Source organism: Apaloderma vittatum, unplaced genomic scaffold, assembly GCF_000703405.1.
Source record: "Apaloderma vittatum isolate BGI_N311 unplaced genomic scaffold, ASM70340v1 scaffold22887, whole genome shotgun sequence".
Lineage (NCBI taxonomy): Eukaryota > Metazoa > Chordata > Aves > Trogoniformes > Trogonidae > Apaloderma > Apaloderma vittatum.
Window position 1 is genome coordinate 1,398 of NW_009727016.1, and position 13,589 is coordinate 14,986.

The 13,589-nt window shown below is 37.6% G+C and overlaps 1 protein-coding gene across 1 annotated transcript; it reads right to left on the minus strand.

Moving 5' to 3' along the window:
- Positions 1–294: 294 nt before the first annotated feature.
- Positions 295–13,578, minus strand: HDAC10 (histone deacetylase 10; the record flags this gene model as incomplete). The annotated part of the gene is made up of 17 exons (XM_009873522.1): positions 295–320; positions 1,001–1,160; positions 2,936–3,121; positions 3,684–3,768; positions 4,404–4,457; positions 4,948–5,033; positions 6,603–6,693; positions 7,133–7,244; positions 7,830–7,897; positions 9,259–9,365; positions 10,683–10,772; positions 11,140–11,199; positions 11,613–11,678; positions 12,172–12,298; positions 12,987–13,055; positions 13,260–13,364; positions 13,445–13,578. Coding segments are annotated over 17 exons (1,626 nt in total), but the record flags the coding sequence as incomplete, so codon positions are not given.
- Between the last annotated feature and the right edge of the window lie 11 nt (positions 13,579–13,589).

Here is a 13,589-nt window from a genome sequence, read left to right on the forward strand (position 1 = left end):
TCGTGCAGTGAACCTACTGCATGTGCAAGCCTGACTTTACAATGTCAAAAATGACACAGGCCCCAATTTGCAGTAACAAAGTACAGGAATTGTTTTCAAGTGTCAGTCTTGAACATGCCAATGTAGAATCTGCAAGTGCAATTCTCTGGCTGAAAATATGGACTTCAAGTATTTTAAAAACAGGAGACAACTGGAACAGCTTATTCCGTTCAGAGATCGACGATCTCCTTTCTTGATTTAAAGGCAGCATGAACAGCAACACATTTTCTTCTGCTGTGTAAAATGATTCTGAAGTCAATTTCTTGAAACCCCATCCTTCACTGAAAAGAACAGTAATAAAAACAGTTATTAATGAAGCTCATACCACAATCCCCAAGTCTGTAAGAACATTTTTATTGGAACCAGATCACTGTTCTTGGCCATTTCTTCCAAAGGAGAGCAGGGCATTTTGTTTCAGAGAGAGGTGCTCACCTTTATTATTGCTTTTTCTTTTAAAAACCCAGAAGTTAATCAGCAGAGAAATGCTTCTAGACAAGTATGCTTGAAAACATATATACCTGCCTAATCTCCCTCCTATAAAAATGCAGTACCTGATCCTCTCCTGTTTGTGAACATGCTTTAAGCGCGACTAATCACTGTTGAGGTCAGTCAAGTTATTTGTGGATGAGTTAAATGTAAATTAAAAAAAAAAAGTAACCTGATTCTGCCAGTGCACATTAACTACTCGTTAAGCACATAATATTTTGTTACTTTCATTTCAAGACTGTGGGTAACAGTATTCAAAGTTCCCAAGGGTACAGTTATTATGTGATGAAATTCCTACTTGCTGGCTCAAGTGGCTGAATTAAAAGCATTTATAGTTTCATCCTTTTCACATTAGATCACTGTGCTCCCACGGACTTTAATATCCCACTGACTTGCAGGATCCGGCGATATTTTATCATCTTTTCAGAAACTTGCATGTTTTAGTAAGAACTAAAGATAAAACCAGACAGCTTACCGGAACACTGAAGCATTTTCCATTCCTGCCGAAACTGGTCTCTTAATCTTTTTATTTTATTTACTTTTTCTTGGGTAGGAGGTACAAAGACTCCAAAGTGAGGTGTAGAAGCACCCACTAATGCTTTGGCTACACTTTCCATTAAATTTATCTCTCCGTCCTATTTAAGAAGAAAAAAGAAAAAAACCAAAATACACTCCTGTAAATCAAACTTTGTTTCAGCAACACATGAAATATTTTAAAACAAGCTTTTGTAATTATGTTGCTAGTGTTAGTAGCAATAATAAGCAACTTCCAATTTTCAATCAAAAACGTGTCGAAAGGGGCAAGTTTTTTTCTGAAAAAGGTAAATTAATTTTTATTGCCTTTAAAACATTTTTTTAAAAAATTTCAAATAGAGAAAGAATCTCAGCGTTTCTTTTGTGATTGAAAAAAAACAGTGCTGGGTTAAAGGTAAAAAATGTTAGGAAGGAAGGGGAGCATGGAGCTTGTTTACCTCATGCATCATTTATTCTTTATCTGTAGGAAACAGCGCTGCATTTTGCTTCATCAAAAAGTGACTTTTTTGGACTCCTAACAATTTAAATCAATGTCATTTACTGACAGAAATTATATTCTGAGGCGTTTGTACTATATAAGGATTATTAACATTTATTTTGAAGACTGTAACTATTTTTTTTTTAGAGATTTAAGTCTTTCTTCAACTAGTCTAAAAAGCCAAGACCACGCACTGGAAAATCTCCACATATTAGATAATCCTGTCATGACACTACCTGCAGTCTCATTTTTAAAAGAGATATGCCTAAATTTCTTTTTATCTTTAGTTTAACCTCCAGAATATCAGAAATTCTTCCCATTTCATACTCCTGCTTAGTAACGTGCAAATATACTATTGCTGTGCACTGTATATCAATGCACAAATTATATTAGCTCAGACAATTTACATATCAGCACTGTAAATTAAATAACACTTGAGAAAACTACAGAATGAAGTATGTCAAAATCCACTTAACTAGCAGCTTAATGAGTAGTATGTCTTCAGTTGGATACTTGCTGGAAACAGATTAGAATAAAATGGCATACATGAACAATTACTTGTTTTTTTCTCATTAAAGAATAATTAGAAGGCACAAAAGCAATCATGGGAGAAATTATGTTACTCACAGCCCCAGGATGCTGCAGAGGCCGAGAATGTAAGCTGAGTTCTTTAAGAGATTAGACAAACTCGTGGAAGATACTCTCACTGGCACTTAGCACACACTGGTCTGGATACAGCTTCCGACCTCCTAAATTTAGAAATTCTTAATGCAGCAGTGTACTGAGACACTAGATTAGGAAAAGATCCACGAATTCTTTATTTCCTTTCCCATGCGCTCCATCAGATACACAAAGCACAGGGAGATGGGTCAAGTTCTGTATTGTGGTAATCAAGTTCACTTAAAGGGTATGTGCCATGCTGATTGATCTGGATGATGGAAGTTGTGTGTGACAAGGTACAGGACAGGGGAGAGCAGGAGGGGAAATTCAGTGCTTTATGGGAAACAGGACAATGGGCTGTTTCACATTTGATGGGAAGAGGCCATATAACCGAGAGGCAGAAAGCATCTCTTTTCAGGGGACAACCCCGAGCTGAGAATCCCAAGTGGAAAGGGAAGTTGTGGGAAACTATCAGAACACCTCCTGTCTGGAGACAAAACCACAGGCTTGCATTCATGCCTCCGTTTTCCAGTGGCACAGGCTGCCTACAGCTCAGTCTGCATCTCTGTCTTGTCTTGTTCTCAGGCCAGAGAGAAACTGGGGCTATTTGGGCCATGAATTCAGGGCTGCCAAAGACAGTACAGACACCACAATTGTTTTCTACTGAGCAGCCTGAAGCAGTTCCTAGCAGGCACGCTGCTGCTGCATCTGAGCTCTGCCCTTCACGCCACTTCTTACCTCAACCACTGCAAGCATTCGAGACTCAGCTAATCCTTGTAGTAAAGTGAAGAGCAGAGAAATCCCACTTATTCCAAGGCTCCTGTTTGGTCCAACAGCTATTACTGTCAAGTTAGGTTGGTAACTGTATGCTATGGGAAGAATGAGTCCAAGTACTGCAGAAAAGAAGTCATTCCCTTCAGCATCCTTTAACAACAATGAGAAACTGTTAAATACAAATGGAAAGCCCCAAATTCCCAGATATAAACTAAAACAGTAAGGTGAGTCTCAAAAAAGCTTTTGATTGACCTAAGAAACAGGATACTGATTTATTTTCACAGCTATTTTTGTATTAAACATGCAGATTATTCATTTTTTCCTTAGTGTCTATACAGTGTAGCTCTGCCTTCTTGAAGATGAACTACTGCAGCTACTGAAGTTTTCATCAAACCTATGTGTTCTAATAGAATCACAGAATCATTTGGGTTGGAAAAGACCCTTGGTATCATAGAGTCCAACCATTAACCTTACTCTGCAAAGCTCACCCCTAAACCATACCCCCAAATACCACATCTAAATGACCTTTAATACACTCTAAAGATCTGTAAAAGAGTAGTAGTCTGGCAAGAGCAAGACAGTAATTTCAAAGATACAAACTGCACTGAAGGGTGTGATGCTTGGTGTTATTTTATGGATCTGTAAATACATGTTATTATTTCAATCTAAAAAAAGGTTTTCTCTTATATTGTTTCTAGAAAGTGAATCTTACCTCTTTCCAGTTCAGAGAAATATAGTGTTTAGAGCTGATCTTTCCAGGCTGTTCTTTCTTGCAAATATGTATCACAAGTATCTTTCTGTAAATAAAAGCCACACCCGAGTATTTAGCCAACAGCTTCCAATGAGATTAAAAGATTTTTTCTTTGTTCTTTAAATGATAATTCATAACACAAGAGCAAATTACTGTTTGCATTGCTACATGCCATAATGTAAACACCAATTAAAACTAAAACCTTTTCAAAGGTATTTTTTAAAAGAGTATTAAAAGACTATGGGGAAATTACTTTCAAGACAAAGAAGTGGCAAAAAATGGCAAAAAGAAGTTATAGAGAAGTGAAGATGAGTTTCAATAAGGAATGCACCATCAGCAGTATGTGCCCCCCTGTGGGGTGGAGTATAACCTATATAATTAATAATTGCCTTCTCTAACATTTTACATTTTCAATTCCATTTTCAGTAACAATCTAAATTTCAATTAATACAGAAGGATTATACCTTAAACCTATCACTAAACTTACAAAGTGGCACTCAGAAGTAGCAGTTTGTCTTTAGAAATGTATTTGGGGATGTTTTCTATTTTTACTTGAGCTAAATTTAACAAGCATCAGCTCACGACTGATTCCTTAGTCCTGATTTCATCGTCCGTATGGACACTCATGAACATTTATAAAGCCTTTGGGATTTGACTTAATGAACTAAAGCAAAACCTCACCCGTCTTCTGTGTTCGGTATGATTTGCATGTCTCCAACAAATATACAAAGCACTCTGCAGAAAACAAAGAAAAATATATGTATATTTACAAGTAGGATTTTTTTTCAGTTAGTGCAATTTGTTTGAAGAGTTTGCATGTAGATTACATACATAAGAAAGAATTTATATTGTTTCGGAATCAGGTCCATTAGAAGTATAAAACACATTTATGATAGCTCAAGGGAACTCTTTTCCTCCTAACAAATGCTGGGAAGAAAAAACAAAACCAAGAAAATTTTTCTCAGGCCAAAGATAATCAAAATCTAACAAAGAAAATGTAGGCTAGCCCAGCAGTCACCCCTAAAAATGTTTTGCCTTTGGTTAGCAAAAGGATTTTGCTGGAAGAGACAATATTGTCTGTACTTCATACTGAAAATGCTATGTGCGTGGAGTTGCTACTCGTTTCAAAATTGAGGTTTCAAAGGCAATTAGCCCTATTTCACACATTTAGCATCTTATTTTTACATTTTGCCAAAGGGCCCCAAATGCAAAAGATACAATTTACCTTTGAAATCCAAACCGAACAGAATGCCTTAGTGCAACAGCAACTGAAACAGCAGCTGTGGGTGATTCTGCAATTCCATTGCATACCTGCAAAATACATTTTGCATTTGCAAGTAATTATTGCTGCACAAGATCATGTCACTTTTTACCTGTAACACCTGTATTTTTACTTGTTTTTATGTATCATTTAAACAAAGCTACAGCTGTATAAAAAGAATCATAATGATCTATCACAGTAGGCTTAAGAAAATGTTATTAATTTTCTGCAGAAAGACCGTATTTAATTATTGTGCCCAGAGCTGTTCCATTACTTCAGAAGGTATGGCGCTGTGCTGAAAGGCAGCTGTAAAAACAGCTTCTGCAGGGGAAGAACCATCTGGACTGGTTCTCCGGGTACTCTGCAGATTGGACACACTCAGAATGCCAGTAGGCCAAGCGCACCAGAAAAATACACCCTATGAAAAGGAGGCTGTCCCTGAATTCTGACTCTTTACCTGGGCAAACTATTCCTTTCTGGAAAAATATAATGGGAGTATTACTCCGTCGTCCTTTCAGTATTTGTGTTGTGTAGTGCTTTGAACTCTACATGAAAGCTAAGCAAAAAGATAATGCATGCTTCCCCTTGTCACTCCTCTTCTTCATATTTGTCAACACAAAAAGCTTATCTTAGAACTTTTCATGAGTTGCAGATGCTATTTCTTTTTGCCAGTTACCATTTTTTAAAATCTATTTATAGGCTCTCCTAGAGGTATGTGCAGGCTATAATGTCAGAAGTTTGTCCCCAAGATCTTCATACGTGACTTCCAAGAGCAAGAAGAGAGCTTACAAGAGGCTGCTCTGGCAAGTTACTATTCCTCAGAGGCCTGGCACCTGAAAGAGAGCTTTTCATTCAAAAGAATAGACTGATTTATTACAATGTAATATTCTTAACCTGTCTGCAGTTTTTCCTCTTTGCTTCTCCAAGTTTTTATACATAAATACAAACACACACCCTCTAAGCCTGCTTTCCCTTCATTCCTGACCTTGCAAGAATCAAAACGCTGAACTGGAATTACTCCATTCAGAATCACAGCACACGGCTCCACTGAAGGGTGTGTGTGTACATGCATAAATCAAAATTTATTCCGGGTAAAGTGTTGTACAAATAACTGTAAGTGGGTGCAGCTGTGCAGAGCATGACATCTGGTGATGAAGGGTGATGCAGAAGTAAATTTTCTCCTAAAGACAGGAGGCAAAACTGTGTACCGAGACAGGAACATTTTTGACATTTCTTGTTCACTTTCTTGCTGCCGCTCACTGGTGCTCGATACACCAGCTTCTGCTCCCCTTTACTCAAGAGGGAATGCCCTGCTCATGGGTATGCTGGAGCGATGAGAAAGCTCTTACTGACTCACATGCTGTGTCTGCAGAAAAGCTGGACAATGTCTTGCTCAAAAGATCATTAGAAAGATGTCTTGGGGTTAACAACGATCCCTAAATAGTTGTTTTCTCATCTGGCACGCTCTCTCTCATAGCCAAGCACATTCTATCTGAGATTAGTGGGGTTGTGAACTACATAGTAACTAATATCTGGATGACAATACAATAGAAGCAAAAAATCAGACTAATTCAACTCTCTCTCCCCATCACCCCAAAATCAAAGCAGTTTATCATTACCTCCTTCTTCAGTATTTTATCTAGGACAGCCAACATACTGCCAAGAGAGAGCAAAGTTTTGTCCTCTGTCACGAGGTCTGCGTAAAAGCCACTGCAAAACAAATCACGTGAACAAAAACCAGGTTAGAAGCAACAATTCCTTCAAATAAAACACCGATGAGGTCCTTCACAGCTAGTATTGACGGGGTGTATTTTGTGTAGGTGCTAAATATCAATTCTCAAAAACCTGAGCTCAGGCAGCAAGATGACGACACTGTTGTCTGACAGTTTTGAGCTCTCTAAACCATGACTGAGTTCTGCATAGAGAAGAAAGCAGACATGTTTGACAATATTCAGTGAATAGAGCTCTGTCAAAATTAGACTAGGACAAGAAAGTTGAGCTTAAATCAGACCAGTTTGGCAATTTTTAGAGCTAAAAGTGAACAGAGAGCTTTAAGGCACCCTCCCAGCAAAATCTCTTTCTAAAGGAATACATTTGTACTAACTGCTTAATCTCCATTGAAATAGTTTTCTCAAAGAAAAACCCCAACCTGACAAGAGCTTTTAATTCAGTTTTGTCCATTTCCTTCATCAAATGAACAGGTACAGGGAGCGAATGTGCTGAACCTCTAGAGTCAGTTGTTGCTGTTTTGATGGGAGGCACTGGAAATAGAATATTTTTCATGTGCAGTTCCAAAAACCTTTCTACTTTGGCGGCTTCATTGTTTTGAATTATTTTAGATTCATGTTCTGTGGAGGGATTTGGATTAGCCTTCTTTGGTAGGTACAATTTGGTGCTCACATTCTGTAACAATGATGTGTCTAAAGCAAAAAAAAAAAAAAAAAGATAGGAGTTTGAAATGACAGTGTGATCATATATGGTTACTTTTATTTACAAACCAGAGTACATCTGTATTCATAGTGTTCATAATTATTTCCATACACCAGCTACAGTGTTTCCTGCCACAGACATTATTTTTCAGTGCTGCTACATCTGTTTTAATCTAGCAAAAGGTCATCAATGCTAACAAATTTTATGCCTGTATCTTTGACACAGAAAACGGCATTCCCAGATGAAGATATCAAAGCACTACTTTTTGCAATGAATGAAGCCTCACACTGCTTCATCAGTCACTTGATGAATATCTGGTAGCTCAGTTATTTTAACTCACAGGTACTAGTATTAATAATCTGAATTTCTGTGTGAATCCATTTACCAATCCCATTTGCTTGAAGAAGAGTAATTACCTTCATACATCAACCATTTCCAGTAGGGCTTATGTGCTCCTCTCACATTTTGAATGGATTCAACAGCACTACAAAAGAACAGGATTAACAGTATCACTGCTAATGAAAATACAGGAAATATATCTTATCTCAATGAAAAAGCGTAAACAAAATATGCAACTGAAAACTATAGAAAAAATGAAAGCGAGTGGGCAGACTACTTGGAAAGATTAGATTCATGGGTCAAAAGAGAGAAGTTAAGAACACGTGCAGTACGTACAGACATTTATGCACACTGAGTGACATTCTGACCCTGTTGCTGGAGGAAGTCCTTGACTTCAGAAATGCAAGATTTCACCTTTCTTTGCTCCATCAGAGATTTTATCTACACAATGTAAAGGTGTAGATTCACTCAAAAGCAAAACTATCTGTTCAGCAACCAAGTAAATGACATTCCTTGCATCTCTGTGTACCCAGGACGACGGACAGTAGCAACTTCAGATACTAGAGTTGGTAGAGAAGAACAGGTGATATAGGGGCTATGAGATGTGCTGGAAACAAAATAACCAGCTTTGCTTCAACAGAATTTACCAAACTCTGCCCACAAAGAGCATGTATCTACCCTTCTTCCCTGACCCATCTGAGCTCTGAGTTTTAATGAACACAGCCAACTGGCAAGTGCTGCACCAAAATATGCAAGGAGCATTACTACTGGGGAAAAAAACCAATAAAACAACAAGCACAAGACAACTGCTGCGGTGGAAGAGAGCCTGAGGACAGGACATGGAGATGCAGATGAGATGGTACAGACAGGTGGAAAGATGTGGGACTTTGCCAGGTCAGATTTGCCACCATGCAAACACAATCTTTCTGTCTCCAGAAAGAAGCTAGACCTTAATTATCCTGGTACATCTCCACACAGTCAAGTGCTTTAGCACCCCAGGCCTCAATGCTCCAAATTCCAGAAACACAATGAGTCATGGAGCCTGGCTTTGCAGAGCATCAGCTCTCCCTGATGAAAGGTCTGCAACAGCTATTGCTGTGCAGCAGCAACTGAAGGGCTCTGCAGTCTAAAGAACTGACCCTCACAATTACATACTTTCCCAAATAGTGGCTGTTATTAATCGTCATTGCCTTGATTCTCAGTCTTGAGTGAAATGGATCTTTACAGGATAAAAAGGCCCAGGGTTATAAAATTATAAAAAAAATTATATTTATAATTGGCATAAAATTACAAGCCAGCAAGTTCTTGCAATTGGAAATAATTACAGTAACAAAAGTATACAAAATGGTACCTTGGATGACTCTTTTGGCAAGCAAGTTATCCAAAGCAGAAAATAATATATTATACAGCATCTTATTAAAACCCTCAGCACAACATTCAAAGCATCCATGTTTTTAGTCTCTTTGATAAATACATGGGTTGTTATAAAATTCTTCATATGCTTACCTTAGGCAAGGTGCCATTTCTCCAGTTATTTGAGGTATGGGATCTCCAAGCAAAGTTTTTATAGTCATGCAGACTGATTCAGACAATGACTTTAAGTGGTATCCACCCTAGAAAAAACAAATTTTGTGTCACCTAAGGAACAGGTAACATCTATCTGAATATCATCATGGAAAAAAAATCCCAAAACTTTTGAAATGTATCTGAATTTACAGAAATAGAAGATGACATGCAAGTACATCCAAGTCAATGATTTTAACATGAGAACAGTACGCCAGAGGCTACTTGCTGAACTTCACTGGCATCCCATGATTCAAGTCACTTTTTCATGGTTCAATAATTTCAGATATCAGTCATAATTTTGCCAGGAAAACCCTGGAAACGTACATCTTTTGCATTCCTATCCACAACACGCTATCTTCAGAGATTCTTGTGGAAGATCCCTTAAAGGACAGAGACCATCACAGTCCTCCTAAGACGTTTGTACAAGGAAAATCTCCGACAGCCTCACGCTTTTAAGATGTGGTTGTCCTAATGGTTTGGCAGAATTTGGAGAATATCTGAAGTGGATTTAAGACTGCTAAACTACAGATGATGGATCACTTCCTGCATACCACCTGAGGAACAGTCACATCACCTATACTAGAAGGGGAAGCTTATTTGAACTACATCCAAGAGATAGAAATATCTGTAATAACTGTTGGAAAGAAGGATGATGGAAGAAAGGTCATCCACAACAGAGGCCAAGTGAATTAATTACTAAACAGTTCATTCTTAGAGACCTTGTTGGCAGGAATATTCCCCCACACCTATTTACCTGAAAAGCCACCATTTTTCTAACATGCAGCAGAAACAGGGAGTTTCTTGAAATCCGTATTTCAAGAGGAAACAATTTTGTTTAAAAAAAAAAAAAAAAGCAGCTCTTTAAAAGACCTTGCATAGAGGCTTTTAATCAAAAAAGATGGAATTTAGTAAGGGCTTCATTACTAAGTACAAGTATATTTAGGTCAAAGTTTTTTTTTAAACAATCCTGGAATAAGACACGCTTAAAAAAACATTGGTAATGTTCACTAAATACGTTTTAATGAGTTTGGGACTGTCCAGACTAGTCACTGTTCACAAGAACTGAACCTATCTGTGGCGTCTGTTTTGGTTTGTTGTTTTTTTGGTTTTTTTTTAATAATGAGCATATGCACCTCTGATTCAAAATTTTAAGTTACCCCCCCCACCAGGTTCTAAGACAGGCAATTCTTTTAATATGTAAGAGCATTGTCAAGTCTTAACCATTTTTGCATTCCCAATTCTCAGAAGAAAGATAAAAAGAATAAAATTATTTTGTCGAGAAGCTTCATTTCATGGCTTCCGGCTTGCTCTACATGGCTGATAAAAAGACCCTTCCCCAGGGAGTAGGTTCCAAAAGTCTTTACCTCTAGGATGACGCACAGCTTGCCATTAGCTAACTGCATCAGGAAATGGGTAAGGTGGGCAAAAACCTCAGGAGTGGCATTCATCTGACCCTAAAACAAAGAAAAATTTATAAGAGCTGAAACCCTTAATCAAAAACATCATTAAAAAATCCCCATACACTCTGAAATATATGAGTCCGAGTTGGAATACAGGCTTCTCGCTGTATCTAACAAAATGCTGAAACAGCTGCTTTAAAGAAAGGTGCAAAAATCAACCCACTACTTATGCCTATGGGATAATCTGTCTTTACATGTCTCATCGTGGTATTTACTAAGCTGGGGTCAGCTTAAAGACTCGAACATATATTTTTAACTTGGTTGAAGCGAATTTCACCAAGCAACCGCAGGACATTTCAGAAGTAGGAACATTTTGCAAAGAGATTCACAACTGACAACACAAATGCTACAAGTTACTTACTTCAGGGTCTCCAATTCCAGAATCATATCCAGAGGAGACAAGAACCAGTTCAGGATTAAACTGTTATAAAACAGAGAGAGTTACAGCACATTCTTACATCCTATTTTCAATTTTGTACCAGATTTCAACTGTACCACATCCAGCTGTTGTTTCAGCTACAATATGAATAAAAATAAAGACCCTCCTCAAATAAAAAAACCACACCCCAAGATTACCCTTTTATACTACTTTCATTCCCGCTAGAGAAGTTGCAGATCTTTATACTGAATGTTTAAAAAGCTAACATTCCATAAATACTCTTCAGTTGATCAGGACATCAGTCATACCAGCAAAAATAATGTATTAACTGTGCTACTGGCAATTACTGCATTTCTATGAAATATTCAGTGGTACCTGCTTAAGTAGCACTTTGGAAGTAGTCTTTGGATTTGCTATTCAAACAGCAGAGCAGTAAAAAACAAACAAAAGAATACCTCAAAAGCCATCGGAAGCAATACATGGAAAAATGCAGCAAGGTAATCTGCATTACCCATCCCAACCTGTAAAATACGAAAAATACAGGTTGCATTTTCCTGTTAGAGTAACAGTTTTCTCAGGTTCTTCAAGACTTCAGAGAAAATAAAAAAAAAGTTCAAGGGAAGCTTATGAAGTAAAATCAACTCCATTTAAGTAAAATGCACAGATATCCACCATTTTTACTCTTTAAATATGAGCTTCAGCTCTCTGCTGAACAAGGATGGATGTAATCATCTCCTGAAACACTTTCTGATTTGATGGCTATTCAAGAAAATAAAGCCACAACAAAAAACCCACAACCAAATACCAGTATGTTTTTCTCCCCCCCCCCCCCTTTTTTTTTTAAACATTATCACATTCTGAGCCATATTTTTTCAGCAGACATTCCACTGACAGGAAGGATGTCCACTGCTAAGACATCTGCCACGCGAGTGACACAGTGCACATCTCAAAGTGCTAGGCAAAGCACAATACAGCCAGTGCAGGAGCTTTGTTTGTTGTGCTGTGAACACTTACCTTATTCCAAGGCAAATTTATGTTAAAACCTTTTCCTTTTCCCAGACCCACAGCATCATAATCAGATTCTTTGAGTGAGGGCCAGAATTCCTGATGTTCATAGCGATGCCAGGAAAAATACAAAACACTGCAAGATACAAAAACCAAATCTATCTTAACAAAAAGCTTCCAGAACTGGCTTTTATATCCTGAACATGGTGACTGTATTGACTGAAGGCAAGAAAATAGAATTGTCCTTTCTCCTTAGTTTTCTTAATGGATGTGGACTGTGAAACTTGGTACAGTAGGTCTGGTGCTAAAATTAACCTAAAAATTAACCTGCTACAGATTTCTTGTATGCATGCACACCCTTCAAAGACAGGGCATTATTTTCAGACAAACAGACTTGGCCCTGTGGCTCTTTTGAAAACAATACCAAGCTCATGTATTTTAGGCAACTACTACTTGAATACTTGAAGTAAGAGATTTGAGAATACAGAGAGAGATTACCTGAATACTAGCATGAAGAGATCTTATCACTGGCAAACCAAGGTATTCATATTGCTTGTTTTGCATTTGTTATTCTTTAAAGAAAGTAGAACAGATTGACAGATTTCTTTTTTTTTCCTACATTCTTCTGTCTAGTTTACTTTTTTACTTTTTTTTTTATACTTTTTTTCCCCTTTTTTTAGAAGTAAAAAAATAGTGACTAAAATAGCAAGGAGGATGTTTTGTAATATTCTAGTTTTAGAAATTTAAGAAATCTTATTCTCTACAGAGGCAAGCAATCTTAAACAAGCTAACATTAAAAAAAATAATTAAAAATTCCTTCAAACCTTGGATCCTCTTCAAATATATACTGAATTCCTTGCCCATGGTGCACATCCCAGTCAACAATTAGGATTCTGCATAAATCAGTAAAAGAAAACATTCAGTGGAAGAATCACAGCATCTAGATCTAAAGAACATACAGACAAATTAGGGTTTTCTGCCACAGAAGTTACACGACACCCAGAAGATGCTAGACATTAACCTAAACCAGCACAATGCCAGTTATTTAAATACTCCACTTGCACATGACAAGCTTCTCGAGGCAACCATGCCCTTACCTCTGCAGACCGTATTTCAATTTTGCATACTCTGCTGCAATAGCAACGTTGTTGAACAAGCAGAACCCGTTAGCTGCATTTCTCTGGCTGTGGTGACCTGGAGGTCTAAACCAAAGTTTTATATGGTTACTCACAACAAAATAAAGTTTGGTAAAACCCAAAAACTTTCTCATTTATTTTCTTACCTTACTAATGCCATTCCATTGCACACTCTTCCTGACATCACAGCATCTACCAGCTGTAAAGTTGCTCCTACTGCTAGTCTGGCACAGCGGTAAGTGTTCTGAAAAAGGGGTAAGCAAATTCCAAATGACCGCTCTCAGAAAATGC